General features: G+C 33.4%; 3 protein-coding genes across 5 annotated transcripts in view; 1 reads left to right on the forward strand and 2 right to left on the reverse strand.

Moving 5' to 3' along the window:
- LOC143234209 (RNA-binding motif, single-stranded-interacting protein 1-like) overlaps positions 1 to 14,136 on the reverse strand; it is a 125,999-nt gene extending 111,863 nt beyond the window's left edge. Inside the window, exon 1 of one of the 2 annotated variants that reach the window (XM_076471390.1) lies at positions 13,300 to 14,136. In XM_076471390.1, the coding sequence (XP_076327505.1) occupies positions 13,300 to 13,305 (6 nt within the window). In that variant the 5' untranslated portion in view covers positions 13,306 to 14,136. The remainder of the gene's footprint in view (positions 1 to 13,299) is intronic. The other variant, XM_076471391.1, reaches the window with a different exon arrangement.
- A 2,450-nt stretch (positions 14,137 to 16,586) lies between these two features.
- On the forward strand, positions 16,587 to 21,737 carry LOC143235708 (zinc finger BED domain-containing protein 5-like). The gene is made up of 2 exons (XM_076473920.1): positions 16,587 to 16,955; positions 21,660 to 21,737. Exons 1-2 carry the CDS (start codon positions 16,587 to 16,589, stop codon positions 21,735 to 21,737), a joined length of 447 nt encoding a protein of 148 aa, XP_076330035.1.
- A 4,218-nt stretch (positions 21,738 to 25,955) lies between these two features.
- The window catches only part of LOC143234211 (ATP-citrate synthase-like), a 63,535-nt gene continuing 61,526 nt past the window's right edge, over positions 25,956 to 27,964 (reverse strand). For both annotated transcript variants that reach the window (XM_076471393.1, XM_076471394.1), the window contains exon 27: positions 25,956 to 26,674. In XM_076471393.1, the coding sequence (XP_076327508.1) occupies positions 26,574 to 26,674 (101 nt within the window). In that variant the 3' untranslated portion in view covers positions 25,956 to 26,573. The remainder of the gene's footprint in view (positions 26,675 to 27,964) is intronic.

The following is a 27,964-nucleotide window of genomic DNA, read 5'->3' on the forward strand; positions in this document are numbered from 1 at the left end:
CAAGAATTTACAAGATATGTTGAAGTCCGATTTACTCGACGAACCAAAATATATATATTGCTTACTTACGTAATTAGACACAGCCATTTTGTTTAGACTTGTACAATACATTTATATATATTTAAAGTTTTTGTCCAAGACTGATTTCACTAAATAGTATGTATTGCTAATGAGGTAAAAGGGTACGACCTATCTCATGGGTAAGAACAAGTAATGCCATAGCCAAGACCCTTCTTTTTATTGGATGGGGAGAATAAATGACTTAGATTTATATAAACAGTGGGTGGGTGGGTTTAAACAAAAAACACCTAATTTTACTGATGGCGAGACATCGTCCTTATAGTGATTCCAGTCGCACTGCTATCTTGTACAAAAATTTTCCCTTTCAAATAAGTCGTGTTAAAGTTTCAATTTTTTTATTGCATGCGCTGTTTTTTTATATATGTATATAATATATGCGCGCGTGCAAGCGTTTCAATTCTGCTATGCTCCGGTGATTTTACGAGAAAGACGCTATACAATTATTTTGGTCCCCACATTTAGTTGAGGCATATGTCGAGATGCTAATTATAGCTGTTCTTATACGAATGCGAAAGAGAAGTTTATATTTTAACCACACATGTATCATAATAATAGATAATTAGATGTGCGATTCATTTCAGGAAATCAGAATTTATCTTGTGCAACACTACTCCCTTGAGGAACGAAATCTCGTATTTTAAGCTTCTACGTGACTTTATACATCAACCTTTACCCCCTGACACCAGAGTTCATTCACCCCGTAGCTTTATTTTCATGCAGGAACTAAGTAAACGCCCCCCCCCTCCCGTACAACCACTGTGAGGTTGTTCTTTACCATCTCCATGGGTAACAGTAAAGTACCTTAATGCACAGAACTGTGCATCTTCGTCAGCGGAAAATAGTAGAATAATTTAGTAAAGTGTTCCTATGATAATAATCCATAAATTCATATCTATTAGTGAAGCTGTATACAAGTATGATGCAATTGAAGACACGCCCTCCGTACCACAGTCGTGCGAGGTCTCACAATACTAAAGATCGGATTTCCGTACCCGCGACAGGCGGAGCACAGACAAATCACTGTGTTGCTTAACAACAACAAAACATTACATTGTGCTGAATCACGCACGTTGCTCTTATGAGAAACTCTTTATAAACGCAGTAAGTACGCCGTTAGTGTTGTTTATCATAATAAAACCGAAACCAAATTTACTAGCAAGCGCATTATTTTATGAACACGGACAAACGTAGTCTCCCCAATGTCAAGAGAGTGAAAAATATTTACTCGTATCGTCTTTTTGTCATAGGAACTATGACTCTTTAAATATTTAACATGAGAAAGGAAGTTAAATAAATCTCACTAAAAATATTCGTACTGCTTTGAGAAGAGGTTTCCAATTAAAGGAATCATCCTGTACATTTTGCTAATGATGTAGCTATAATACAATTGTACGAAGGAAGTGGGTTCTTTTGTTGTAGGTCGTTGCATATTTACAACTAATGGTAGTTTTTTTCCCTAATTTGTTTCACTCAAGTGAGACATAGATCGATGATATATGCATACAGTTTGATACAATTTATAGAGTAAGCACGCTTTCCGCAGTTTTAAAGTGTTCACTCTAACACAAGCAGTAAGCCTAATTTCACAAACAAACTTTTCAATAAAAACTGAACTACTGTAGGCCTAGTAAACTAATAAAGTTTAACATACATTTGCTTAACTGGTAACAAGCCTGACTAACATACTGATTAACTTTACTCATCAATAACTACTTAATCTTTCATACACTGAGTATTTAGTCATTACTTTATAATTTTTCAATAAATACTTCAATGAACTCAGTAAATTAACTTGTCATTCACCGATTACTTGTATTCATAAACAATGTGCTCTTATCTAAACATTAGTCAAAATATCTTAACCCCATGTATCCCACACCTAAAATCTAAATTAAAACCTTGAAAACTCAGCTCACTACTATATTTGCTTACTATCAAATGGACTTGTATAAAAAAAGATACAGAACTTAAAAACCAGAATCCTTCAAACTACATAATAAAACAAGTTAATGTTTTACAGATCCTTCTTACACCATGATTAATATTACTAAACTATAGTTTAAGACTCTGACATTTATGACAGTTACTTTTATTTTACACCCTTTTTTACCAACTTAATAATTTCCAATCTCAAACCACAGACACTGTACTCTTTACAATAACTGAATGTGAAATAAGTGACAAAAAACAAACGTGGTATACTTTCAAATGCAATGAAGTCAACCAACTACAAAAATGAAACTAAACTGAGTGAAAAAAAGTTTAACTGTGAAGTAAACAACACACTTGTAATAGGAAGTTCAGTCACACTTTCCAAAAGAAGCATCTTAAAAAGGTCAACGTAGTTTATCTTAAGATACAGAACACAATGAATGATGTCTCCTAAAGTACAAATGTAAACCTTAACTGTCTGGTAATAAACATAAGAGTACACTAAAATAAAATATTTATACTTATTACATACCTCACAAACATAGCTACTCTCAAATAAAAATCAGCAGGTACTTTATCTCAATGTAATAAAATAAGCAGTAAATAAAGAGGTATGCAGTATAACACGATGTAACACAAATTTTGTTCCTGAACAGTATGTTATTTCTTAATTACTTATGTTGTAAAAGTACAGAAAATGGTCATTATTCACTTCAAACTTTGCTTTTGTGACCTGGATAATGACATTTAGAAAGTAACCAATTATATATGTCAAAATGAATCAAGACTTACATGTATTTATACTAAAGTTATACAAAAGTGAACAAACATGTTTAGAAGTGGGTAGTTTTTTTGAGATTTGCGACTGTAATATAAATCACTTTTATGTATCAGCTCCCAAATATGGTATCCTTTCATGTTTTCGTTATACATTCCCAGGTCACAAAAGTTTGAAGAGAAAAATAGGTCTTTTCAATTTACTTTAGGCATAAGCAATTGGGAAATAACACTTTCTGCCCAGGAACAAGAAAAAGTGAAAATGTTGTTACATAGTGTTATAGCTCTTTATTTAAGTAACTTTTTATTCTTTCTTCATTGAAAAAAATGTCTGTTCTTGAAAATTAGCAGGTTTGTATTTTCCTGAATAATTTATGTTTACCAAGTCTGTGTTTAAATCACTTAAAATACATTTATACATTAGTTATGCCTGCCAAGGAATAACAATAACTCACTACTATTTTTGTATCAATCCTTGAACTGTGGAGGATTGAAAGTTAGTTAATGTAACCCCTCTTTACAAGGGATGTGATAAAAATTGTGCCAGTCATTATAGACCCACCAGTCTTACATTAGCTAGAGGAAAAGTTTTGGGAAGTTTGTTAAAACGTGCTTTGCAAAGACATTTAATAAAGTTTAGAATTTCACTGGATAGTGAAACTGGTTTAATTAAGAGAAAATCTTGCCTTACACATCTTTTTGCATTCTTTGAAAAGTATACTGTTTACATAAGGGTATAAAGTTCGTGTGTATAGATTTTCAGAAAAGATTTGGCAAGGTGCCACATAAAAGGCTTGTAAAAAGCATTACTGGTGTGGTGGATATGCTACCAAATTGGATAGAAAAATGATAGAAGAAAGCAAACAGCTGTTATAAATGGAGTTCAGTCAAACTGGATTGATGTCATGCTACCATTGCTTGTTTTGTTTTACATCAATCACATTAGATAAAGGAATGGTCAATAAACTGCTTAAATTTGCTGATGATGTCAGTGTCTTAGGTATTGCTGGCTGTGAAGAGAACAATGCTGATATACAAAAGGATTTAGGTTTTTTAGTGAATTAAGCAAATAAATGGCAGATGAGTTATATTTATTATAAATGCAAGGTAATGCACATGGAGTATCACAATTTAAATTACAAATATAGTTTGGATAGGGTTAACCTTAACTGTGTTATGACAGAAAGGGATCTTGATGTAATAACTGATGTCTCTAAAGTCATCCAACCAGTCTGTGCTGTTTGTGTGTTAGTGGTAGGTCAAATTGGATTCTAGGTTGTATTTACAGAAATATTCAATACCAGTCTAAAGAGGTTATAATTTCATTCTTCAGGTCACTGGTTAGGCCACATTTGGAATAATGTGTTCAGTCTTGGGCTCCTTACCTAAGGAAAGACATTAAATTGTTGGAAATGGTTCAGAGAAGGGTTACTAAACTGGTACCTGGGATGAATTAAATGCCATATGAGGAGAGATTAAGATCCTTAAAAAAAAAAAGTTTGATGGGATCTGATTGAAGTGTTTAAGATTGTAAAATGAATTAATGAAATTGATCCACCAACATTTTTAAAACTTAACAGTGAGAATTATAGAATTAGGGGACACAAATACAGGTTTAGGCAAGTTAGAAGCTGTCTTCAGGTAAGAGAATTTCATTTTACAAAAATATAGTTGCCTACTGAATGAATTGTCTTTGTATGTTTTGGAGGCAGTAAATTTGAGCGAGTTTAAATGAAAGCTTAATAGACATATGAATTAAATGCTATGTTTAAGATCTTTTATTGATTTTTTAAAAATTATTTTAATTTAATTTAGAGGATGGGACAGCCAAGATGGACCAATAGGTCCCATGTTATTCCAAAATGTTATGTTAATGGAAGTACATGAATTACCCAAAGCACTTAAATTTTCATCAGTGATAATGAAGTAAATTATTTTTTAAGCATACTCAAAACTTCTAGACATCATAATTTCCAAAACTGAGATAATTAACAGATAATCATAAATACATAATATTTTTAAAACATGCCACCTTTGTATTTCTCATCCTTAATTCTTTCATAGCTCTGTGTCCAAAGCCTGTCAAGCAGTCTTTTTGTCTTACAAAGCTAAGGAAAAAAGTAACATGATATTTTCTAATTTCAGCATAAAACCAAATTATATTTCAAATGAGCTAGATGTACATTCACTTTACGTGTATTGAATTATTTTTACCTAATACAGTGTTTCTCAACTGAATTTGCCAGATGGCCACTGTGGTTCCCCCATTAATTTATACAAGGATGAAAACAATTGTTGTTGTTTCTTGGTAGAGTTTGTCATGGTTCATAACAAAGTTGGTATGTGCATCTCTCAGACACCTTGAGGACTAAAAAGAATGTTGACTCAGAAAGGGCACCATGCAACCTTCCTAAAAACCCTCTCTTGACCCCCTCTGGGGTCACAACCTATCATCTGCAAAACACTGATTTAATACATAGGTATTTACCTCCCAATTTCTCATCAAAGCCTTAAGTACTTCAGCAGTTATACATTAAAAATGTCTTCCAGAATGTAAATACCTATTAAACAATAATTATGTATTTAAATGGAGCCCTCACATAAGGTTAATTTGGAAAAACAAGTAGTGAGCTTGTAATTGATAATTTTGTTTTTTTGTTTACCAACAAGCATTATACAAATAGTTTCAAGGTACTATAATGATTAACTTTTCTTTCAATATTTACAAAATTTCATAATAAATTATAATAATTAATAAAATACTTTATTTAACAGAAATGGTTAATTAATTCTCCAAAAGAGTTACTTTCACTAATATATTTCATAACAACCCACATATTTATAGACAAAATTTGAACAGATGTTTTCAATATTTGTTGGAATATTTAATGTAACATTGCAATATTTCATATCAAAACACTTTGTAAATCTTAAATTATGTAAAAACTCCTTTTGTTACTTCATACCTAACCACCAAAGCTTATTACACAGTTGTTCAATATTATTTGAGGTAGGGAAGAAGTAACAAGGTATTTTCTAGCCCAGTCATAGAAAAAAGACAAGTTTTGCTTTATTGGTTAAACCACTAAGTTTTAAAATTAGTGACATACAATGTAATAAAGGAGTAAAGTACAGAATGATGGAGAAGTAACCAGTCAACTATATACTAAAGGATAAGTTCAAACATCCTAAAGTTATTGTAATGGCTGAGATACCAGTTATCAGAATTAATTTTTAACATTTTTTATACATTCTCCTGAATTTTCATTTTGTCTTGTTTAATATGTTTCAAATACTTCAAAGATTTAGGTTTTTATTCATCCAAAGGAAGATGGTACCACGTTACGCTCGCCAATTATGAATATCAAAAGTTACAAGTCCTGTTCATTTATCATCTAATTAATACAAACTACAATTAAGTTAAAAATGGGTGAGATAATAGCAAAAAATTGCTATTTTGTGCCAAAATTGCCAAGTTTAATAACTGAATTTTTACTGTCTCTGGCCATATTGTACAAAAATAAACATTTGTATCCAAACTGATGTCAAACATGCAGTGTAGAGAATACATTTGATAGAGCATAGGCATCATCTATATTTTGAGTAATAATGGTGTATAGGTATGTATACAATAAAACAAACTAAACTTTTACAACCAACATTTATACTTTGTGCAAGACAGTGATATTGTCATGAAGTGTACAGTCAGGGCATATTATTGAGTTAAATTCTTAAAATGGTTAAACCAAAAAGTACTTTAAATATAAATGTTTTTCCAGATTTTACCAATGAGAGTTTCTTAAATGATCTTCTGTGTGGCCTGCTTATCTAAAACCTTCTGAAAATTTAAATACACCAAATCCACAAACTTTCAATAATCTAGGTAACAACTAACATCATAAAAAAATCACGTTGACTGGTAAACCAATATTTCCTTTTAGTAATTTCATGTTGGCTTACTTTATGATGTCATATTTTACTAAATGATTTAATAAAGATTTCTCAATCAGACTGTCTAGAATTTTTCTGCTACGAAGGTAAGACTTATTGGCCTATAATTTCCAAAGAAATTCTTATCACCTCCTTCAAAAATATAGGAGTAAATCTAAAGAATCTGTCCACTGTATTGACTTTTCAAAATTGAGAGAGAGAGAGACTTGCATATTTGGTCTTTAGCCTTCTTAAAACTCTGGAAAAACTGTTTGGTCTTAATGCTTTATTTACCCTCTTTTAATTTTTTTTTTTTTTCATTGTCAGGGGACTAAAAGCTGCATGATGCAGATCAGTTCAACTCTTTCTTATAGAGAGAGTGCTTAGGGTTAAAAATACTGCTAGCATTCTCTTTTTATAAAAACAAGAGAAGCAAACACTTAAAAGCTTAAAAATCTCATAGTCTTCAACAAAAACGTTGCTATCATCATCCTTTAAGAGTTCAATCCACACTTTAACATTCTGCTTACATGTAACATATTTAAAGAAATCCCCATTAGTTTTAGTCCCTTTTTGTTATCCTAGTTTATTTTTTAACCAAACCTCTACCTTTCTTAGTCCTGTAAATCTTCTATACTTGCCATCACTTTGTAAATTTCAGACTAAATTGGAATATTAAGAAGGTTCAAAAAGATACATCATGCTACATCTCCAAAACTTGTTTAATTAAGGGTAAGTTAGAAATAACTTTGGGGAAGAGTGTACTGTTAGAGAGGGATCAGATGGGAAATGGATCAAGGTTTAGAAAAGGCTGCTTTGGGATAGCATGAAAATGAGAGAGCTAGGTTTACACAAGTGCATGACAGTAAAGAACATAGGACTCTTGTGGCAGGTTTATTTAACATTCAAGCAACAATTTCTACAAGGATTGAACCTTTGGCCAGTTGCAATGAAAAATGAGTAAAAGATTTATATAGCAAGAGATATGCCCATTTTAAACTATAAACAATTTACTTTTAAAATTTTTCACTTATGTCCCATGTATACCAACTAATTCATTTAGTTTACTAATGATAACCATTGTCTCATATATTCAAAATTGGCTTTCTTAATTTATTAGCATATAGAAAAAAATATCAAATTTAATCATACACTGACCAATGTTGAAATGTTTGCAAACATGGGTTGTTTTGTTTTATTTATGTTCACCAAATGCAGATATTGTCAAATCAGATAAGTAGTTAAATTTATTATCTAGTGTGTACAACTAATAACCAAAAAATATTTTGTTAACTCGGATCTTTATTGAACATTATTTTTATGTTTATCCTGTTCAAACTACACATATAAATGAACTGGCTAATTGGCAACTTAATTATTTTTACTGGAATTATGATATATTTTAAACAAAATATTATAACTCCAACAAATGATTTTAAAACACATTTCCATTATCCAATTATATATATCAATTTATTTGATTTGCAAAAGATCATTTGAGTTGAAGTGGGAGGATTACCATATATTTGAAAACAAACATAATGGTATTAAATTGGTATCAGCAATTCATTTGTTACACAGGAGATGTGAAGTTACCTTTATTGAATTTGTGGCAATTTTTTAAATTTTTTTTTTAAAGAGAAAGATGTGTTTTTGCAAGATGTGCAAATGGTGACCCTTGGAAATAAAAGTTAATTCAAAAATATTTGAAACAACCAAACAAAGTTAATGAAAATTGAAAATACCATATTTGAATAATGCAGAGGTTGGAAAATCTACATATCTAGTACAACCATATCTTTATTATTATTATTATTATTATTGCTTGTAATGGGTAGGTGTTGGTACAAGAAACATGAAATTATTGATTAACTAATTAGTTTCTGGTGATTATGAGATAATTGGGTTATTAAATTTAGTTTTTCTTCAATTCTTATTATAGAAAATTTAAGAAATATTTTTATCCCTAACAGTTGCTATATTGAATCAAGACTGAAAAAGCGCTGTAAAAGAAAAATATATTAATGCTCTCGTTCATCACTTTCTTAAGCTATCTAAGCATTATACTGTTCTCGTGGTAAGATAAGCAGATTTTTTACGTTGTATCTACAAAACTATTGAATAAAGTCTAAAGAGGTTATAATTTCATTGTATAAGGTCACTAGTTAGGTCATATTGCGTTTAGTTTCGAGATCCTAACCTTACAAAGAACACTGAAGTTCTGGAAAGAGAGTTCAGATGTGGGATTCTAGGGTGATACCTAGGATAGAAAGGCATCAGGTAAAGATATTTGAAACTGTTTTATCTTAAGAAAAGTAGTATTAAAGGGGATCTGACCAAGATGTTTAAGATTATTAGGGGAATTGACATTGTCAATGAATCATCATTTTTCATACTGAATAGTAAGAAGAGTAGAACTATGAAAAACAAATAAATATTCAACTACAACAGTTTTAGTTCTCTAATATGGTAGTTGGCCATGCTATGGGTTGCCTTCAGATATGGCTGATGTTGTGAATTTAAGGAATTTTAAAGGCATGTAGAATAAATATCTCAATGATGTGGGATAGCTTTGAGGGAATTTTTTTTTTTATAACATTTAGTTTATATTAGTAGAAGGGATGGCCAAACAGATCCCTTGTTGTCCCTAAATTGTATGTTATCAGACTATCTACAACTTTTCCTTCAACAAAAATAAGACTAACTGGCTTATAAATTCCAAAGCAACTCCTCATTCCTAAGGCATATGCTAATTATCTGTTGACCTATTAAAAATGAAGAAACTCAAATATCTGATTATCTTTGACCTATTTTAAAACCCTGGGAAAACCTTGCCTGTGTATGGTTTTATTTATTTTTAAACCCTCATTATTTCTACTTAACAATAAAGGACTAACAGCTGGATGATTCAGGTCTATTCCAATAACTAACGTAGAATGCTCTGGGTCAGGAATACAGCAAATATTTTTTCCGTTAAGTACAGAAAAAAAGAAACTTCAAAGTTCAGCTATTTCACAATCTTAAAAAATAACCCACTCATATCAGCAGCCTTTAAGGGCCTAGTTTCCATTCTCACATTTTGCTAACTTTAACAACAAAAAAATCATCTTAATAATACTTTTAACGTTATTAGTTACATGTCTTTCATAAATCTTTTTCCATTTTTTGGTATTTTTTTAAACAAGTACCCAGTCTTTCTATAGCTCTGTAAATATTCTAACTTACATGTCAATTTACCCCTGAATTTCTGACTATTTAGTAACAACCCTGAACCACTAAAAAAAAATCTATCTCCCTCACTGATTGCCACCAAACAAATCTGATCAATGTGTGTCAACTTAAATCTCCCATAGAATGGAGAAAAAACCCTGAGTAAAGGAAGGCTGGTATTTTATGATTATGAAATGGCTGGGTTATAAATTTTGCTTTTTCTTTCATTTTTAACAAAGATTTAAGCAGTATTACACATTTTGATCAGTTGAGAACAAACAAGATGACTGCATTAATTCTGAACTGGTAAAGTTTAAAAAATGATAATAAAGCTATTGGGCTCGATAACATTTTCGGGGTTTTAAAGGAGGTTAAAGATTGGATATATTAGCCACTTACCACTATTTTTTCCAGTCCAAAAATAGTTGGAAGGTACCAGAGGATTGGAAGTTAGCTAATACAACTCCTCTATTTCAAGAGAAGGTGATAAAAATTGTAATTATCAGCCCACTAGTTTTTACGTCAGTTGTGGGAAACATTTTGAAAAGTCAGTTGGGAGATGCTTTGCAAACTCATTTATCAAAGTTCAGAATTTTATTGGATAGTCAAAATAGTTTCATCAAGGGAAAATCTTACCTCACCAATCTTTTGACATTCTTTGAAAGGATTATTGCTAATAGAGATTAGGGTAGGGTTGTAGAGATTTAGTGTATCTGGGTTTTCAACAAGCATTTGGCAAGGTGCCACATAACAGACTTGTAAAAAAACATTACAGACATGGTGGATAAATCAGCAAACTGGATAGAAGAGTGGCTGGGTGGAAGAAAGCAGATGGTTACAAATGAAGTTCAGTCAAACTGGACTAATGTTACAAATGGTGTACCTCAGGGCTTAGTTTTAGGACCATTGCTCTTTTTGATTTACATCAATGACATAGATGTAAGAATATCCCATAAACTACTTATACTTCCAGATGATATCAACGTCTTGGGTATTGCTAGCTATGAAGACGATACTGCAGAATTTACAGAAGGATATAGATCATTTAATGAGTTGGACAAATAAATGGCAGATGGGGTTTAATTATAATAAATGCAAGATAATGCATTTGGGTTACTATATCTTAAATTATATGTATAAACTAGATTGGAATAACCTTAATAATGTTATGGAGGAAAGGGATCTTGGTATAATAGATGATCAGTCTCTAAAGTCTCCAAGCAGTGTGCTGTTGTTAACAGCAATATAAATATGATTTTAGGTCTTATCTACAGAAATATTCAATACAAGTCTAAAGAGGTTATACTTTTATTGTACATGTTGCTGGTTAGGCCACATTTGGAATATTGTGTTGAGTCCTGGACTCCTTACCTTAGTAAAGACATTAAAACGTTGTAAATAGTTCAGTTACCATGAGGGTGCCTGAGATATAGGGGTTTTCATATGATGAGAGACTAAAATCTCTCAAATCGTTTTCTCTTGATAAAGAAGAGTTAGGGAGGATCTGATTGATGTGTTTAAGACTGTAAAGGGAATGACAGCATTGATACATCATCTTTTTACATATTTAACAGTGAGAATATTAGGCCTAGGATACATGAGTATAAATTTTAGCAAGGTAGGAATCATCTTCAGTTAAGACAGTTTCATTTTTCCAACTGGATTGTTAGCCTTGGAATGGGTTGCCTTCAGATGTTGTAGAAGCAGTGAACTTAAGTGAGTTTAAGAAAAACCTTGATAAATATGTGCATGATAAGTGCTGGCTTTAATATTTTTCTATTAATTATTTTAATTTAGTTTAGAGGATGGGACAGCAAAGATGGACAAGTAGGTCACATGCTGTCCCAAAACATATTAATTATTGTATAAATTTTACTTCAACTTATCATATCTTAATCTGAAGATTTAACATGTGAATATATAAAATGTTAATAAATTTCAAATTTAAGAATATCAAAGAGCTTGCTAATTTACCAAGACAATTCCATCCAATTCATAAACAAAATTTATATCCAGCCATAATTATTCATGTATTTATTGGTCTACCCTATAAACTCCCTTAAGATTACTGTATTTATTACATCCAAAAGCAGCCCATTTCAAAAGCCAACCATCCTGTTAGGAAAATGAAACTGCCTTTGCTGAAGATAACTCTTACCTTGCCAAAATTTATATTTGTGACCTGTATTCCTATCATTCTCACCTAAAACAAAAAGAGACAGGACACATCAGTATTATTAATTTCCTTAATAATCTTGAATGCCTGAATCAGACCCCATTGTTCTTTTTCAAGAAAAAATGTTAAGAAATCTTAGCCTGTCCTCATATGACAAAATTTCCATCCCAGGTGGCCCTCCTTTGAAACTCTCTAACAGTTCAGTATAATTCTTATTAAAGTAAAAGGCCCAAAATATACAATACTCCAAATCTAACAGAATGCCTTAAAAACAAATGTAATGTAATTCTTCATGTTTAAGCACCTAATCAGCAAACATTTACACCTAAAAGTACAAATTACAATTTACAACAACACAAAATGAATACATTTCTTTATATGAAAAGAGAAACAAAATCTGATAAGTACCAGCATTACATTAGATTTCAAGATTTCAAACTATGACCTTATATATAATAGTTATTCCTGACCATTACCCAATGGTCATACCAGTGCCCAATTTTCATACTTACATCTTAATATTGTGGTTCACAAAATGTGTGACGAAACAGCTTAAGCTGTGTAAACAAGGCTTTATTTAAAAAGGGAAGTTTAATGCTCAGACCACCCATGCCATATTTGGGCTTGACCAAAAAGTGGTACTGTCCGGTGGATCAAAATGTTGTATAGTCCTTTTTAATAATAAAATGTTTTACCCATTTTAAACTATCTTAACTTCAGTTCTACTGTGGAATCCTTCCCAGTATTATATTCAAGATTACAGATCTGATTCTTCTAAATTATTGAAAATAATATATCCACAACTTTAAAATTATTCATATGGTTCACACTTTTTTTAAGGAATGTGTTTGTTGCTAACATAGTGAAACAACTCACAATTATTATGATTATGGTTGCTAGGAAAGTACCAGATATGAAATCAACCAAGCAATGTTTTTTTTTTTTTCACAATACATCTTACTTTCAAGGCAGTATACTTTCTAACAGTAGTTTGTACTTCATAACTGGTATTTAATAATAAAAATTTCATAGGACTGCTGACACATTATCTATTTAAATTATTAACATTGATAACACAAATCATCTCAATGTTATTAAAAACAAAAAGAGTATCCTTTTATTTACACAGATTTTAACATTTTTGGGAACATTAATACAATAATTATACTTACGATTATGTGAATTTTACTTACCTTCATTGCAGAGAACCAACTGTCGTTTACTGATACAATGACACTGTTAGTGATACTTTCAGATTAACTGCGGCACTCAATAACAATTGTCAAAGTTGAAGAAGCCCACAACTTCTGCAAGCTTTCCAAACCAAACACCGTTATTCACCTTAGACGGAGTTAGCCTAAAATAAAGGCCAGTAATAAGTTAAATGAAGAAATCTTGCTCTTGAGTTTTCGAGTTATATGTTTAGTTTTACCTATTCGATTCCGTATTCCTTCGATATATTTTTGTGTACAAATATAAATATACGTCTCACTTTATATCCACAACTAACGTTAAGTAGATTGAATGATAAATAATCCTTCTTACAATAGCACCAAGTTACAAAAACCTACTTAAAGCGTATAACTTCGAAGCAGACAATTTTTTTTACAGATCTGACGCTACGTCGCCAGGCAACAAACATAACGTTACTCGACGTTGGGTCGACTTCCATACAACTCTTGGTCCAGAATGATTCGCACGGTCAGTCTAAGGCTTGTAGATGTACTGCGCTACTGTACTGTGAAGCTTTTAAAAACTTCGCTTGAGCTATTTTATTATGACTCGTTTCGGCTTTTACTTTTATTTCCTTAAACTCATACACAGCATTGGACGGCTCACATCATATTCAGCCTTATACGACCAGAAGCATAATAACATACATTTTGTTTCTAATTCATACCCTAACTTACTCAATATCTACTGGAACACAAAACATGAATGGACCAATCCCACAAGGTCAAGGCACTTCTACATTTATCCCTTAGTTTATACCGTAATAACTTCCTTCTACGCGCCGAAATAATAGTCAGCGTCTGCACCAAAGCGCCACGTTCATTAACAATGTAAGGGAGCATTTTAAAATTACCATGTAAAAGTCTATAACATCTATTAAAATAGTATATTATGTCTACTTAAAACAAGACAACAAAAAATTTACTACGGGAGAAAACTCATGTGATTCGGGGTAATTCGATGGTGTTGATTTAAAAGAAAATGTAGCTAGAATATAACTTTGAGTTATTGTATGTGTGTGTGTGTGTTTTTCTTACAGCAAAGCCACATCGGGCTATCTGCTCAGCCCACCGAGGGGAATCGAACCCCTGATTTTAGCGTTGTAAATCCGGAGACATATCGCTGTAACCATATCATGCAACCAACTCAGTACAATAGATTTATGCTGTGAAAATAAATTTACTCGGAAAAGTTAATGAATAGAATGTGATAACATTAAACACCAACTGTATTGTATTGGTGTAAAATGCAAATATATTCTTCGTGTATGCTATTTGTTCTCTGTATAATTATAGCAACTGCACCATTTTTGCTTCATCCTCATTGGTAATTGCTTCTTCGAGAATCATGAAGCTCTTACATACTCATTTTATTAAACATTCGAGAAGACCCTCGAATGAGCATAAAAATGGCATAGTCAGGCGCTTCTCCATAATTTACCTCTCACTTACTTAGTTGGTCATTTCACCTCTCTCCACACACACCCAAAACAAAGTCCGATCTTCTTTCTTGCATCATATAGGTAATATAATCAAATTATGCGAAACTTTACTTTTAAGATCTTTCAAATTCTAGATATGTAAACATTTTTTTTTTCTCAGCCACATCAAGTAAAGTATGAAAGTGAAAAATATAACACAAACAGATTCTATTACATTTGTGAAGAATATATTATAGTTTAATGAAAGGAAAAAAATAACGAAAACATCACGCACAAAGTAAAGGTAGCTTACGGGTAATATTTTGGGTGTAAAATTGGTGAACAAGAAACAAATTGGGTTCTATACGTTTGTTGTACACCTTGCACATTTCGCTTGACATAATGGTTGAATTAAAAGAGAGCAAATATACAATTTGCAGTTACCATCATGTGACATGAGCCCAAAGATATTCCAACTCATGGTTTTTTAACTATGCTCTGCGGAGCCCTTGGGCTCCGCGAGGAAATTTTAGAATGTTAATATTTTTTCCAAAAACTATAAAATTGAATCAGAATACGTTGTACAAAAAAGTAAAATATATTTTTAATATAACACGTTTATTACGTATTGGGCCTTTTAATATTTTATCCTGCCTAACGCCAGACGCATTTATTTAGCTTAGGGGAAGTTCTCCGGTGAAAGTGGTATTACAATCTCATATCTACTGGTTTTTGGTAGATATGCCACCATCTCAAGATCGCATGCGTCATTAGAGATGCAAGATAGCCTAGTAATGTTTGTATGAAACATTGAACAACCCTGGATAGTGATGCCAACTGCCTTTTAAAAGCCAGATCTGGATTAGCAGCTAAATCTCAAACAAAATGAAACATAGATGTTATAACTGAAACTCGTCCAAATTTGAAACATTGTGATGCAACTGGATACAGTTTCATTTTCTTGCATGATGTCCGCATGATGTCATGTTTCATTTTGTTTTATTTCGTTCAAGATTTAGACGTACGTCAGATATAGCTTAAAATTTCTGTTAAAAACAAAAAAATATTAATAATAGGTTAACCTTTTCCTGTAGAAAAATATATTACTCAAACGGCCTTGTCTTTTTTCCACAAATCTTTATTTCTGACTTCGTTATGACAAAACTGATATTTGGTCAGCATGTCATTGAACGAGTTTTCATTAAGAAGATATTTGTGTCCGTGAAAATACTTTTAAAGTGCCAAAGATATGAGAATACGTTTTAGACAAATTTATAATTACTTGTCGCCCTTATAATGGGTAAATGGCTGTATATCAGTAATAAATCCGATACGAGTAAAAATCTTCCTAGGCCTAGGTTGAATACAAATTCATCGGCGTTTTCGTAGCGTGCAAATACTTCAACGCAGGATGATGCAACAAGTACAGAAACAAGAAAGAAAAAAAGTTTGATGAAAGTTTTATTGAATACGGTTTTACATGGACAGGTAATGAAGATGAACCTAGTAGGTTATGTGTTGAATGTGGAACAATGTTGAGTAACAGTTGTTTGTATCAAGCAAAGTTAAAACGGCATCTAGAAACCAAACACTCCTAATTAAAAAAGTTTCTCGAAGAATCAAGAATATGTCAGCAAATTGCTTAACGGAGTTAATAATGCGAGTAACAAGGAGTCCAACTTTTTCGCTTCAGATGGATTAATCAACAGATGTCGCAGGTTTGTTCGTTGTATTCACGAAGCTAGTTTTGAAGAAAACATGCTAATTTACAAACCTTTGCCTACTCAAACAACAGGCGAAGGAATATTTAAACTTATCGATTTATTTATGAAAGAACATGAGATCAAACGGCAGCTTTGCTCAAGTATTTGCATTGATGAGGCTGCACCTATGATTGGAAAGTTTTCAGACGCAGTGACACGCATGAAAAAGGAAAACCCAGACATCGAGAGTATCCACTGCTGTCTTCATCGACATGCACTTGCAATAAAACGAATGCCAGAAGACTTAAAACAGGTATCAGGTGATGTCATAACAATAGTTAATTTTATAAAATCAAGACTGCTCGATGCAAGGATCTTCACTTTACTCTGTAAGGATATGGGAAGTTTGCATAAAAAGTTGTTGCTTCATACTGAAGTTCAATGTATTTCTCGGGAAAAAGTGCTTGTTCGGTTTTACGAACTGCGTGAAGAGGTAGGTTTCTTTTTATCTGAATGCCATTTTAAACTTGCATACAAATTAAGGGACAAATGCTGGACACAAAAAGTGGCTTATCTTTGGGAAGTATTTGCCTATCTAAATGAAGTGAATGCTACAGTGTAGGGTACTAGGGTAACGTACTTTAAAGCTCAGAGTAAAATGGAAGCGCTTCAACGTAAGCTAAAACTTTGGGTGAATGTATACTTATGGAAGAACTTGATTGCTTCGAAAATCTCAGTGTTTCTTACGTATGAATGAACTTTCCTTAAGTGAAGATGCAAAAGTTTCAGTTTTGCAGTCCCTATCCGATTTGTGCAAAACTATTGGAGAGTACTTCCTTCCTCATTTGGAAAAATTACTGTGGATTCCAAATCCTTGAGGCCCGTCATGGTCAAGCGTGTTAAGGCGTGCGACTCGTAATCTGAGGTTCGCAGTTTCGCATCCCCGTCGCACCAAACATGCTCGCCTTTTCAGCCGTGTGGCGTTATAATGTTACGGTCAATCCCACTATTCGTTGGTAAAATAGTAGCCCAATAGTTGGCGGTGGTGGTAATGACTAGCTACCTTCCCTCTAGCCTTACACTGCTATATTAGGGACGGCTAGCACAGATAGTCCTCGAGTAGCTTTGTGCGAAATTCAAAACAAACAAACAATCAAAATCCTTGTGTTGACTCCGCAAATACCAACGATTGGTCTTTGAAAGAGAAACAACAACTTATAGAAATTTTAACTGATTACACCCTATAAACAAAATTTCAGCAGGAAGAAGTTACACAGTTTTGGATTCAAATGGCCATGGAATACTCTGATATAAGTAACAGAGCTTTGAAAATTTTTATGCGTTTTCCAACAATATATCTTTGTGAGCAAACATTTTCAATGTATATAGCTACAAAGACCAAATTTAGAAACAGGCTAAATACTGAAGATGATTTGCGGTTACAAGTAACAACCATAACTCCAAATATTAAAGTACTTTGTGAACAAAAGCAAACCCATCCGAGCCATTAATAGATAAATAAGTACATTGTACTTTTACTGTAAAAATATTGCAAGCAGAAAGTTTTGAGCAAGGAAGTAGAAGTACATCTTTTCTTTAAATATTAATATTTTATTAAATTTATATTCTAAAATCTTGAAGTAAACTTTATTTGGTGCTAGTGAACGATTGTTTCTATTTTTAGTGTAATTTTTTTATTAAGGCTCCGAAATGTTTTTTTTCTTTCTGATGCGAAGCTCTGTTGGTCTAAAACGTTTGGGAACCCCTGTTCTAACTGACTGTTAGTTTTGTATGATTAATATTTCTGGATATTTGGACGAAACTAAACAATACATTAAATGTCAGTAGTGTAACTGTAATGAAACTAGTACCTCATGGGGATAGGGTTCAGTTGCAGTAGCCACCAAAGATTTGGGAACCAGGAGAATTATCCTGCAAATAAGACTATGAATTATCTTCATCTAGTAATTCTTTCCTGTGGAATGCTAACGTAAGTTGCCTCATCTAATCACAGAACAGCTGGAGGCATCTATTAAAGAAGCATGGGGAATTTATTAACTCCAGGAACAAATGTTTCAATTTACCAAAGCCGCCATCAAAATCGTACTTCTTACTAGAGCATACAAAATACTTTGTGTTTTTGTATAAATGTCGATGCAACGATAGAAGAATTAGGAAATGAACATCATCCTCAAGAATGGATACGTTTTATGGACTAGTCTAAAGTTGAGCTGAAAGCTGTATATTTGCACGCTGTAAACCCCGTCTAAAGTTGAGCTGAAAGCTGTACTTTTGCACACTGCAAACCCCGTCTAAAATTGAGCTAAAAGCTGTACTTTTGCACACTGTAAACCCCGTCTAAAGTTAAGCTAAAAGCTGTACTTTTGTACACTTACATTTTGTGCAGTTACATTCTGTAACCCCGTCTAAAGTTGAGCTGAAAGCTGTACTTTTGCACACTGTAAACCCCGTCTAAAATTGAGCTAAAAGCTGTACTTTTGCACACTGTAAACCCCGTCTAAAGTTAAGCTAAAAGCTGTACTTTTGCACACTGTAAGCCCCGTCTAAAGTTAAGCTGAAAGCTGTACTTTTGCACACTATAAACCCAGTCTAAAGTTAAGCTGAAAGCTGTACTTTTGTACACTGTAACCCCGTCTAAAGTTGAGCTGAAAGCTGTACTTTTGCACACTGTAAACCCCGTCTAAAATTAAGCTAAAAGCTGTACTTTTGCACACTGTAAACCCCGTCTAAAGTTGAGCTGAAAGCTGTACTTTTGCACACTGTAAACCCCGTCTAAAATTAAGCTGAAAGCTGTACTTTTGCACACTGTAAACCCCGTCTAAAGTTGAGCTGAAAGCTGTACTTTTGCACACTGTAAACCCCGTCTAAAGTTAAGCCGAAAGCTGTACTTTTGCACACTGTAAACATTAAGACATTGATTCTTGTTGCTTATGTTTTGAACATGAAAGAAACTTATCAGAGTGTGCGGATTATACTCGAGTCCATCAAATATAATCATCGTATGTGGTAATCTGAAAGTTATTACAATCCTTCCAAGCCTGCAAAGTGAATATACCAAATGCTGTTGCTCCTTGTATCTCTGAATATGTACATAGGTATTTACACTATGTAATCTTATTATATTCATTGTTATCGGTATTATGTATTGTTTTTGAACATTATTAAATTCAATTTTTAACGAGTAAATAATCTTATTAAAGAAAAAATTATTTTCACGATATATAAGAATGCGTCAGATATGTCTATAATATTTCGAAAACTATAGGTAATCAATAACTTTCAATACGAATTTTAGAAGTCTTCCTTCTGTCCTAAAAGCTACATAAACGAAGACACTTAACATCAGTATTACTGAACCTCAGTGTTTCGGTTTTTTCTTTCCTATTTTCAAATTTATCTGTCTCGGTCTCACGATGTAGCGTACACTTAACAGTGTTTGGAAAGCATTTCAAGTGTGCATCAATTTGTCAGAGAGTCCAATAAGCATCACATAAAGCTTTTATGCGAGCTCTCTGTTATACTGACAGTTCTCTACGCTTTTTGGGACGTGACATGACAGTAAAACTTAATATATAGTATTAAATACTGTTGTTATCAAGGTTTATTTGTGGAATGCTTTTAAATTGATTTATTCTAGCTTTTTTCTATATAGTTTTAGACACATTCATTTGGTACCATGACAGTTATTTCAGACCTTAAATTTGATCAGTGTGTTCAATGAAGCAGAACGTTTATGACACGCCCTTGGTACAAGTATACAAGAATGATAACTGTTCTCACCCTACAATAGTGTGGAAATTTACATTCTATATTGGCATGGAAGAATCAGCCCTTTAAAACGAGAGGGGAAGATAGAAATATTATCTTGTTCTAACATTTCTGTACTGTATGATGTGTAGTGTGTGTGCCAGCTTGGTCAGTAGAACTCTCTACTCACAATCTGCTATTCGCAGATTAGAAACCCATTACTGGACATTCTTGCCCTTTCAGTCATGGAGCGTTATGCTGTGATAACAAACCCACTTTTCGATTCAAGTAGCTCAAACGTTAGTGGTAGATGGTGTTGCCTTCTCTATAGTCTATCATTTCGATTTTGCGTAAAATTTAATTAGAAACAAACAGTATAGTTTTTTTCACATATTCAGTAATTACGGTAATCCATGATGTATTAAACAAAAGAAAAGCAAGAAAAAGAAAATGTTTACGCGTTGACATAATGTTTATTTCCTTACGTAATACCAGTGTAGAAGTAACACTGGCCGACCATCTGTTTACTTTAATTTCAGACGGCCCGGCATGGCCAAGCGTGTTAAGGTGTGCGACTCGTAATCTGAGTTTCGCTGGTTCGTATCCCCGTCGCGCCAAATATGCTCACCCTTTCAACCGTGAGATCGTTATAATGTCACGATCAATCCCACTATTCGTTGGTAAAAGAGTAGCCTAAGAGTTGGCGGTGGGTGGTGATGACTAGCTCCCTTCCCTCTAGTCTTACACTGCTAAATTAGGGACGGCTAGCACAGATAGCCCTCGAGCAGCTTTGTGCGAAATTCAAAAACAAAAACAAACAAAAAACAATAATTTCAGAAGAGCTTCCTAGAATCGCAAACTTTCAATACGACTCCTGCTACGAAATGTTGTATAGTGGGTTTTAAACGTAATTCTTTAAAAATTGAAAAAAAAAAATTCCACGTTTAAAAATGTTATATAATTGGGTTAAATAGTCATGACGGAGAAGAAATAACGTAACCAGAAGTTTAAAGCGGAGCATGATGTGAGTGACAATCAGTTTACAGAATTAGTATGCGTTAAAAAACATTATCAAACTCACAAGGAGAAATAACGTAACCAGAAGTTTAAAGAGGAGCATGATGTGAGTGACAATCAGTTTACAGAATTAGTATCCGTTAAAAAACATTATCAAACTCACAAGGAGAAATAACGTAACCAGAAGTTTAAAGAGGAGCATGATGTGAGTGACAATCAGTTTACAGAATTACTAAGCGTTAAAAACATTATCAAACTCAAAAGGTTATAGATCATTTCACTGATACAGAGAGTATAATTATTATTATTATCCAAAGTAAAGTGTACTTTGTAGTAGAGACCCATAGAAGAAATGCCGGACAGCTTTCTTGATGTAAGGAATTGTGTTAAAAGTACTGTTTTGTATTTTTAGCATCGAGTTAATGAAAAATACACACATACATACGCTATAAATGTCCGCTGTAAAGCTAGAACAATAGACATGAATTAAAGCTATGAATGACATAGTTACCATAACACATAGGATTTCAAGTTGATCACTAGTGTGGGAAACTAAAATACAATCCCACTTATAAACTAAATAATTAGAAACAGTCAGAGCTGTGAAGTTTGACAGTCAGATTACCTGAATTTTTTATTTTGCAGTCAGTGAACACTAATTTCACCAAATAGATACTTCAGCAACCGAAACTGTTTTCTCAAAAACTTTATCACTTACTCGAGAACATTTTAAATTAGAACAACCAAAATAAAGAAAGACAGTTGAATGCAGATAAAAGGCGCCACTCACAACCAGTGTTCTATTTTCAAGTCGTTTAAGTAATTTCAGGGTGGATAAAAATGCAATTGCTCGGAACTAATGACAAACATTTGCCCATCTTAAAGCTATTAGAAGACAGAGAGAAAAGACGTTGTTACATACTGATATTTGTTATTTATATATTCAAAAAAAAAGAAAGGCAAAATTTGAGACATATTGTTAAGTTTATTCCGGGTAGTTCTGTATGACATGTGTGAAACTTTTCACATTCACTGCTGAACATCCAAAGTCTGCAAAGGCGAAGTTCACGCTCACAAGTTGACGTTTAACGTCACTCAACGTCAATAACGAGTATGCCCCCGTGAGCATCAATAACTGCTTGGCATCTTCTGCCCATGGAAGCGATGAGATGACGAATCACATCCTGTGGAATGGCTGTCCACTCAGCCTGCAAAGCTGCTGCAAGCTGAGGTAGAGTCTGCGGTTGAGGTTGTCGCCGTCGCAGACGTCGGTCCAACTCGTCTCAAAGATGTTCGATGGGGTTTAAATCTGGTGATCTGGAGTGCCAGGGAAGAACGTTGATGTTGTGGTGTCTCAAGAAGACAGTGGTGAGTCGGGCTGTGTGAGGACGGGCGTTGTCATGTTGAAAAATGTCGTTGACGTTCACCATGATGGGTTGCACATGGGGCCTAAGAATCTCGTCGGCGGTTGCGTACGGTCTGATCGGAAATCCTACGCAGCCCTGGTATGGTTGAGGCAGTAGACGTCGCAGTGGTGGTCCTATACCGAAGGTGACGTAATCGGATGTAGCGATCTTGTGCGGGCGTGGTCACACGAGGTCTGCCAGATCGTGGACGGTCACGAGTTGATCCATGTTGTTGGTGACGATTCCATAGCCTTGTGATGGTGCTTGGATGGACATTCACAGCTTTGGCAACATCTGATCGAGATTCGCCTGCTTCCAAGCGACCAATGGCGTTGTTGCGTTGTGCTTCAGTCAGTCTTGGCGTAACTGTATTGCGTGTCGGTGGCTCAACACTGAGCGATGGAAACCGAGAACCCGTCACTTTTATAGGTATTTTGCACATGTTGCACTTGCAGATCTCTCAAACAAATTTATTGGACACGAATGCGTTTCGGCGAAAAATCCGATGTTTTCCTCCATTTTCAATGTGCACAACTTTTATTGTCATTTTGGTCTGACAATCAGTGTCTTAACACGTGTAACATCACATACTCTGAGCTTGTAACGTTATTACACATATGTTCCTCTTTAAATTAACAAAAATATCCATTTTGCGTTTCTTTTTTTGAAGAGTATAATTAATTTATAATTTTCTCTAAAAGGAAAAAGGAGGAGCGAGTTTTAAGATGTGAAAATTTGTTTTTTCTTATAGCAAAGCCACATCGGGTTATCTTCTGTGTCCACCGATGAAATCAAGCCACTGATTTTAGCGTTGTAAATCCACAGATTTACCGCTGTACCAGCGTGGGACAAGTAAGCACCGTGTGAATAAAGACTACATTGTATGTTATGGAAGTAGTAAAGTTATGTGTTTAGGATTTCTCAGAACCCTTTCAACAATTTTCCATCCGATTCATTACGACATCTGCTGGCTTCTTTAAAATCAGAGTTATCGCATTACAATCTCGCGGTTCATAATTTTAACACCTCGAAGTTTTATTTTCGTAGCAAAATATTACTTTGGTACTGCTCAGCTTTCACGAAGCTATAAACCAGCGATGTTGTTTTAAAATAACTAGGCCACTTCTTAACCATGGTAACAATCCGTACAATAACTGTTCTTCTGCTTTGTATAGGTGTTGCCAGATGTGGTTGAAGTCGGAACATTAGGATTTGAACTTCACACCTTTGATTGTCTCTGTTCTGTGTCGCTGCATCTGAACTACTATTTCTTTGTCGCGTTTTCCCAAACCTTTCCACGTGTTATCCTCTTCATATCTACTAACTGTATCTTACAGCATTATTTTTAGCTGTAAACACACTAATATAAATTTTCTTAACAAGGTTTTACATCATTCACTCGTTCTTTCATGGTGCGTTAACCATCCCTAGATTAGCAGGATAAGCCCAGAGAGAAGCCAACTAGTCATCAACAGCCATTATGCGTGTATAAACGGCTGGCAAGGGTAGAGAAAACACTATGTACATAGTGTTTCTTTCTCTTCCCATACCAGCCGTTTTATATAATTTTCTCTACAAGTGAGTTTTCTCGTCATCACGAATTATCAACATCCATGCCAACTCTTGGGCTACTCTCGTATCAACGAACAGTGGTATTGATCTTGCATTATAATGCACCCACGCCTGAAAGGGCGAGCATGTTTGGCAGGACGGGGATTCGAACACACGATCCTCAGATTACGTATAAAGCGTCCTAACCAGCTGACCATGCCAGGCCCTTTCCTCTGTAGATTTATGATCTGTGTATATATACAAGAACGTATCGTGAATCTCAGTGAAAGCAGCATACAACATAACAAACTTGTTACGTGAACTGTATAAAGTAGATCCTCTCTTGTGCGAAATATTCTGCATGCTTATTATCTGTCTTTGGATGTTTGTTTGTATGTTTTTGAATTTTGCGAAAAGCTACACGATGGCTATCCGCACTAGCCGTCCCTAATTTAGCAGTGTAAGACTAGAGGAAAGGCAGCTAGTCATTATCACCCACCGCCAACTGTTGGGCTACTCTTTTACCAACAAATAGAGATTGACCGTCACACTATAATGCCCCCATGGCTGAAAGGGCGAGCATGCTTGGTGTGACGGGGATTCGAACCCGCAGCCCTTGGATTACGAAAATCAAGTTTCTGTTCTTTTTTAATTCTGTGTTCAATGTTTCCAATACAAGGCTGAGACTCCTCATGTCAAATTTCCCATTCCTTCATTTAAACATGTCCAACTATTGCTATATAGTTCAATCACATCAACATCAAAACCATGATCCTATTTTTCCCTCCTGTCATGTCCAATGGTTAGCTCATCTGTCAAGATTTTATTCTCCACAAAGATCAGTTTTCTCTTGTTTGCCCATCTTCCAGTTGTGCCTTAACTTTCCTTTTCTCTTTAATGTATCCAAGTCAACTTTATTGAACGGCACATCATGCTGAGTATTTCTTTTGATATTTATATCGTTTTCTTTTTCATGTATTTACTTAAGTTTCATTCTCTATTTGTTGCTGTTTCTGTTGTTGGTGCTCTAATGTATCTTGGACTACCTTTACACTTCTGGTTAAGTTTAGATATATTCTCCTTTTAGTTTCCTTATATTTTTCACTCTGAAGATTAAGCATCATTTTGCAACCACATTTGAAATGCTCTTCTATGATTCTATTTTAGTTTTATGAGAGTGGGTAAAGACTATATCTTAGTATAAAGACAGAGAGAGGTAAAAAAAATTAATTAATTGCTAGAAAAAATTGAGGGAGAGAGAATCATGCACCTGAAAATTGTACACCAAAAATTTTGATATACAAACTAACTTATAAAACAATAAACAGCAATGGACTTATTCAGTGCTACTAAGTATATGCAAGGCAGTGATATAAGCAGGTTTAACTGCAGTTAAGTACTGTATGTGATTAACTTTTGCAAATTAACATTATGTTAATTCTGAAAAAACCTTTTCATCAGTTTTGAATTAACAAGATTCATACACAGGTTCCTGATTAATTCTGGAGACACTAGGAATTAACACAATGTGACACTTTTCAGAAAAATGCCAGCTTTTTTCAAAAAGGCTAAGTTCTTTTTAGAATAAGCAACTGATTTTTTCAGAAATGATGTTTTAACCCTTAAACAACAGCCATCATCAACTGATGCTGCTACCTACAACATTCCTGCTTTTTATGGTTAAATCACATAGATATCTATAACATTTCTGGGACATATCAGACAAATACTGAAAGACAAATAGTACACAATATGCTTTATCCTTTATTTTCCTACCAAATTGAAATCCATTAAAATTTATGTATTTAATTTCTTACTTTTACAAAACACTAAACTGAAATACCTTACTAAAAGAACTAACAAACATGTAAATCTGATGTTCTACATTCAAACAACCATCCAACTGTGTGAAGTATATATAAACACAATATGTATTAATTTCTCTCTAAGATTATAACTGTAAGTAAGGGATGTAATCTGTGGAGATTTAAGATCTAATAGAATGAACATAAATTTAACATACAATAAGCAGACTGATAAGAAAAACATTATGGAAGTATTAGGCAATAATGAAATCAGTATCTTTCAAGGTGTCCTGGTCTGTTGGGTTTGTATACCAGTTTTTAAGGTATTTATTGTTTAGTTCCATAAACTACATTAAATTTCAAACTAGGATAACAATTTGATTTTAAAGGACTATGTAAATATTCTTTTTTTAGAGTGCACTACAAGCAAACACCAGTTACAAGTTGAATTTTCATGTAAACACAGATGTGTTCATTTATGTATGTGTCTATAGATAATTTTTTATTACTTCTTTTGTTTTGTGTAATCCTCAAAATTTCAAGGGAATGAGAGACAAAGCAGTTTTATCTATTATCCATGAGGGATTCTGGTAAAACATAGGAAATATCATCCCACGGGTGACGGTACAACCCTTGCCTCAGTCGCCGTTGATCTAAGTAGTGTCCTAAAACATAACAAAGGTTAAAAAAACAAACTTAAGTGGTGTCTTTAATAGGTCACTTTCACAATAAAATTGTAAACAAAATAATATGTATATTTAAACTTTTGTTTTAAAAGGTCTAGGAGTTCAATATACCTTCTTTAGTAATATCCCATGTTAATATTTTGTCAAACTTATCAAAAATGTCAGTTTTCTTATGAACAAATTATTTTACAGAATCATACTTTTACAAATTTTATTAATGTGTACAATATACTAGCCAAATTTAAAATACAAAATGTGATCTAATTCTGATTTTGACATATAATTATGATCTATACACAACAAGTTTTAGCAAACTATACGAAAATACGATATAGTTGAACAATACATTAATACTCTTGAATGTTTAGCCTCAACACAATACTCTACGGTATACTTACCAACTTTCACTTTGTTCCAACTTGCATATCTCCATTCATTTGTTCCATTAATTAGTTTTCATTACACGTTTTATTCATTCGAGTTCATACAAATTTATGATATACTTATTAGCTACAAGCTTACAACACTACTCATCTTACAAATAGTACAGAATAAAAATTTATTTTTCCTCAATGTCTTGAAGCATTTGCAACAATTTCGTACGAGAAGGCATAACCACAATTTAATTTGAAAATTACTAACTCCAATAACTGCATGTAAATCTACATAGTGATCCAAGAAGGAAAATGTTACAAGAAAAACAGGTGATTCTGAGGCAATTCCTCTAATCAAAAGTAACAGTTATACTGAAAACAGTCTTCTTTAAGATGCAGACTCAAGGGGTGTACCAACACACAAAATTCTCTGTCTCTTTCTTAATAAAAGGATTACCAACTTTAAAAAAAAAAAAACGTTTCATATGCTCTACCAATACTTTGTGCCTGTTCCTAAAACTGTTCTATTGCATGAATGATGTGTAAGCATATTTTCACTTATCCAATTGATCTATTGCAATTATGAAAGTTTAGCTAATGTTATTACTAGTCATACGTGTTTCTTGGAATTGTTATTTTCTGAGCTAGTATTATATACACAAACTTGGCCAATCAGAAAACTTTTTATCACCTATAAATAAGTTCTTTTTCAGGTAGTGACTCAATAAGCAGCATAGAGAAGCCGTATACGTAAAACAAAATTTAGTTATTATAGTTAATATAATATGCTCTCAAAACAGTAAACTTTTATCATGTATAACTTTTTAAATTTATCATTATGATCATTATGAAAATACCTTTAAATATTGATATTTTTCTTATTGGAGTTGATTTG

This window comes from Tachypleus tridentatus, chromosome 12 (genome assembly GCF_004210375.1).
Source record: "Tachypleus tridentatus isolate NWPU-2018 chromosome 12, ASM421037v1, whole genome shotgun sequence".
NCBI classification, from domain to species: Eukaryota; Metazoa; Arthropoda; class Merostomata; order Xiphosura; family Limulidae; genus Tachypleus; species Tachypleus tridentatus.

What these genes read in the sequence shown, in the direction of transcription:
- LOC143235708 (XM_076473920.1), top strand. Translation starts at nt 16,587, where the DNA reads ATGAAAGAACATGAGATCAAACGGCAGCTTTGCTCAAGTATTTGCATT. An exon ending in TTTACGAACTGCGTGAAGAG is followed by an intron (nt 16,956 to 21,659) that starts GTAGGTTTCTTT and finishes TTGTATTTTTAG; the next exon opens with CATCGAGTTAATGAAAAATA.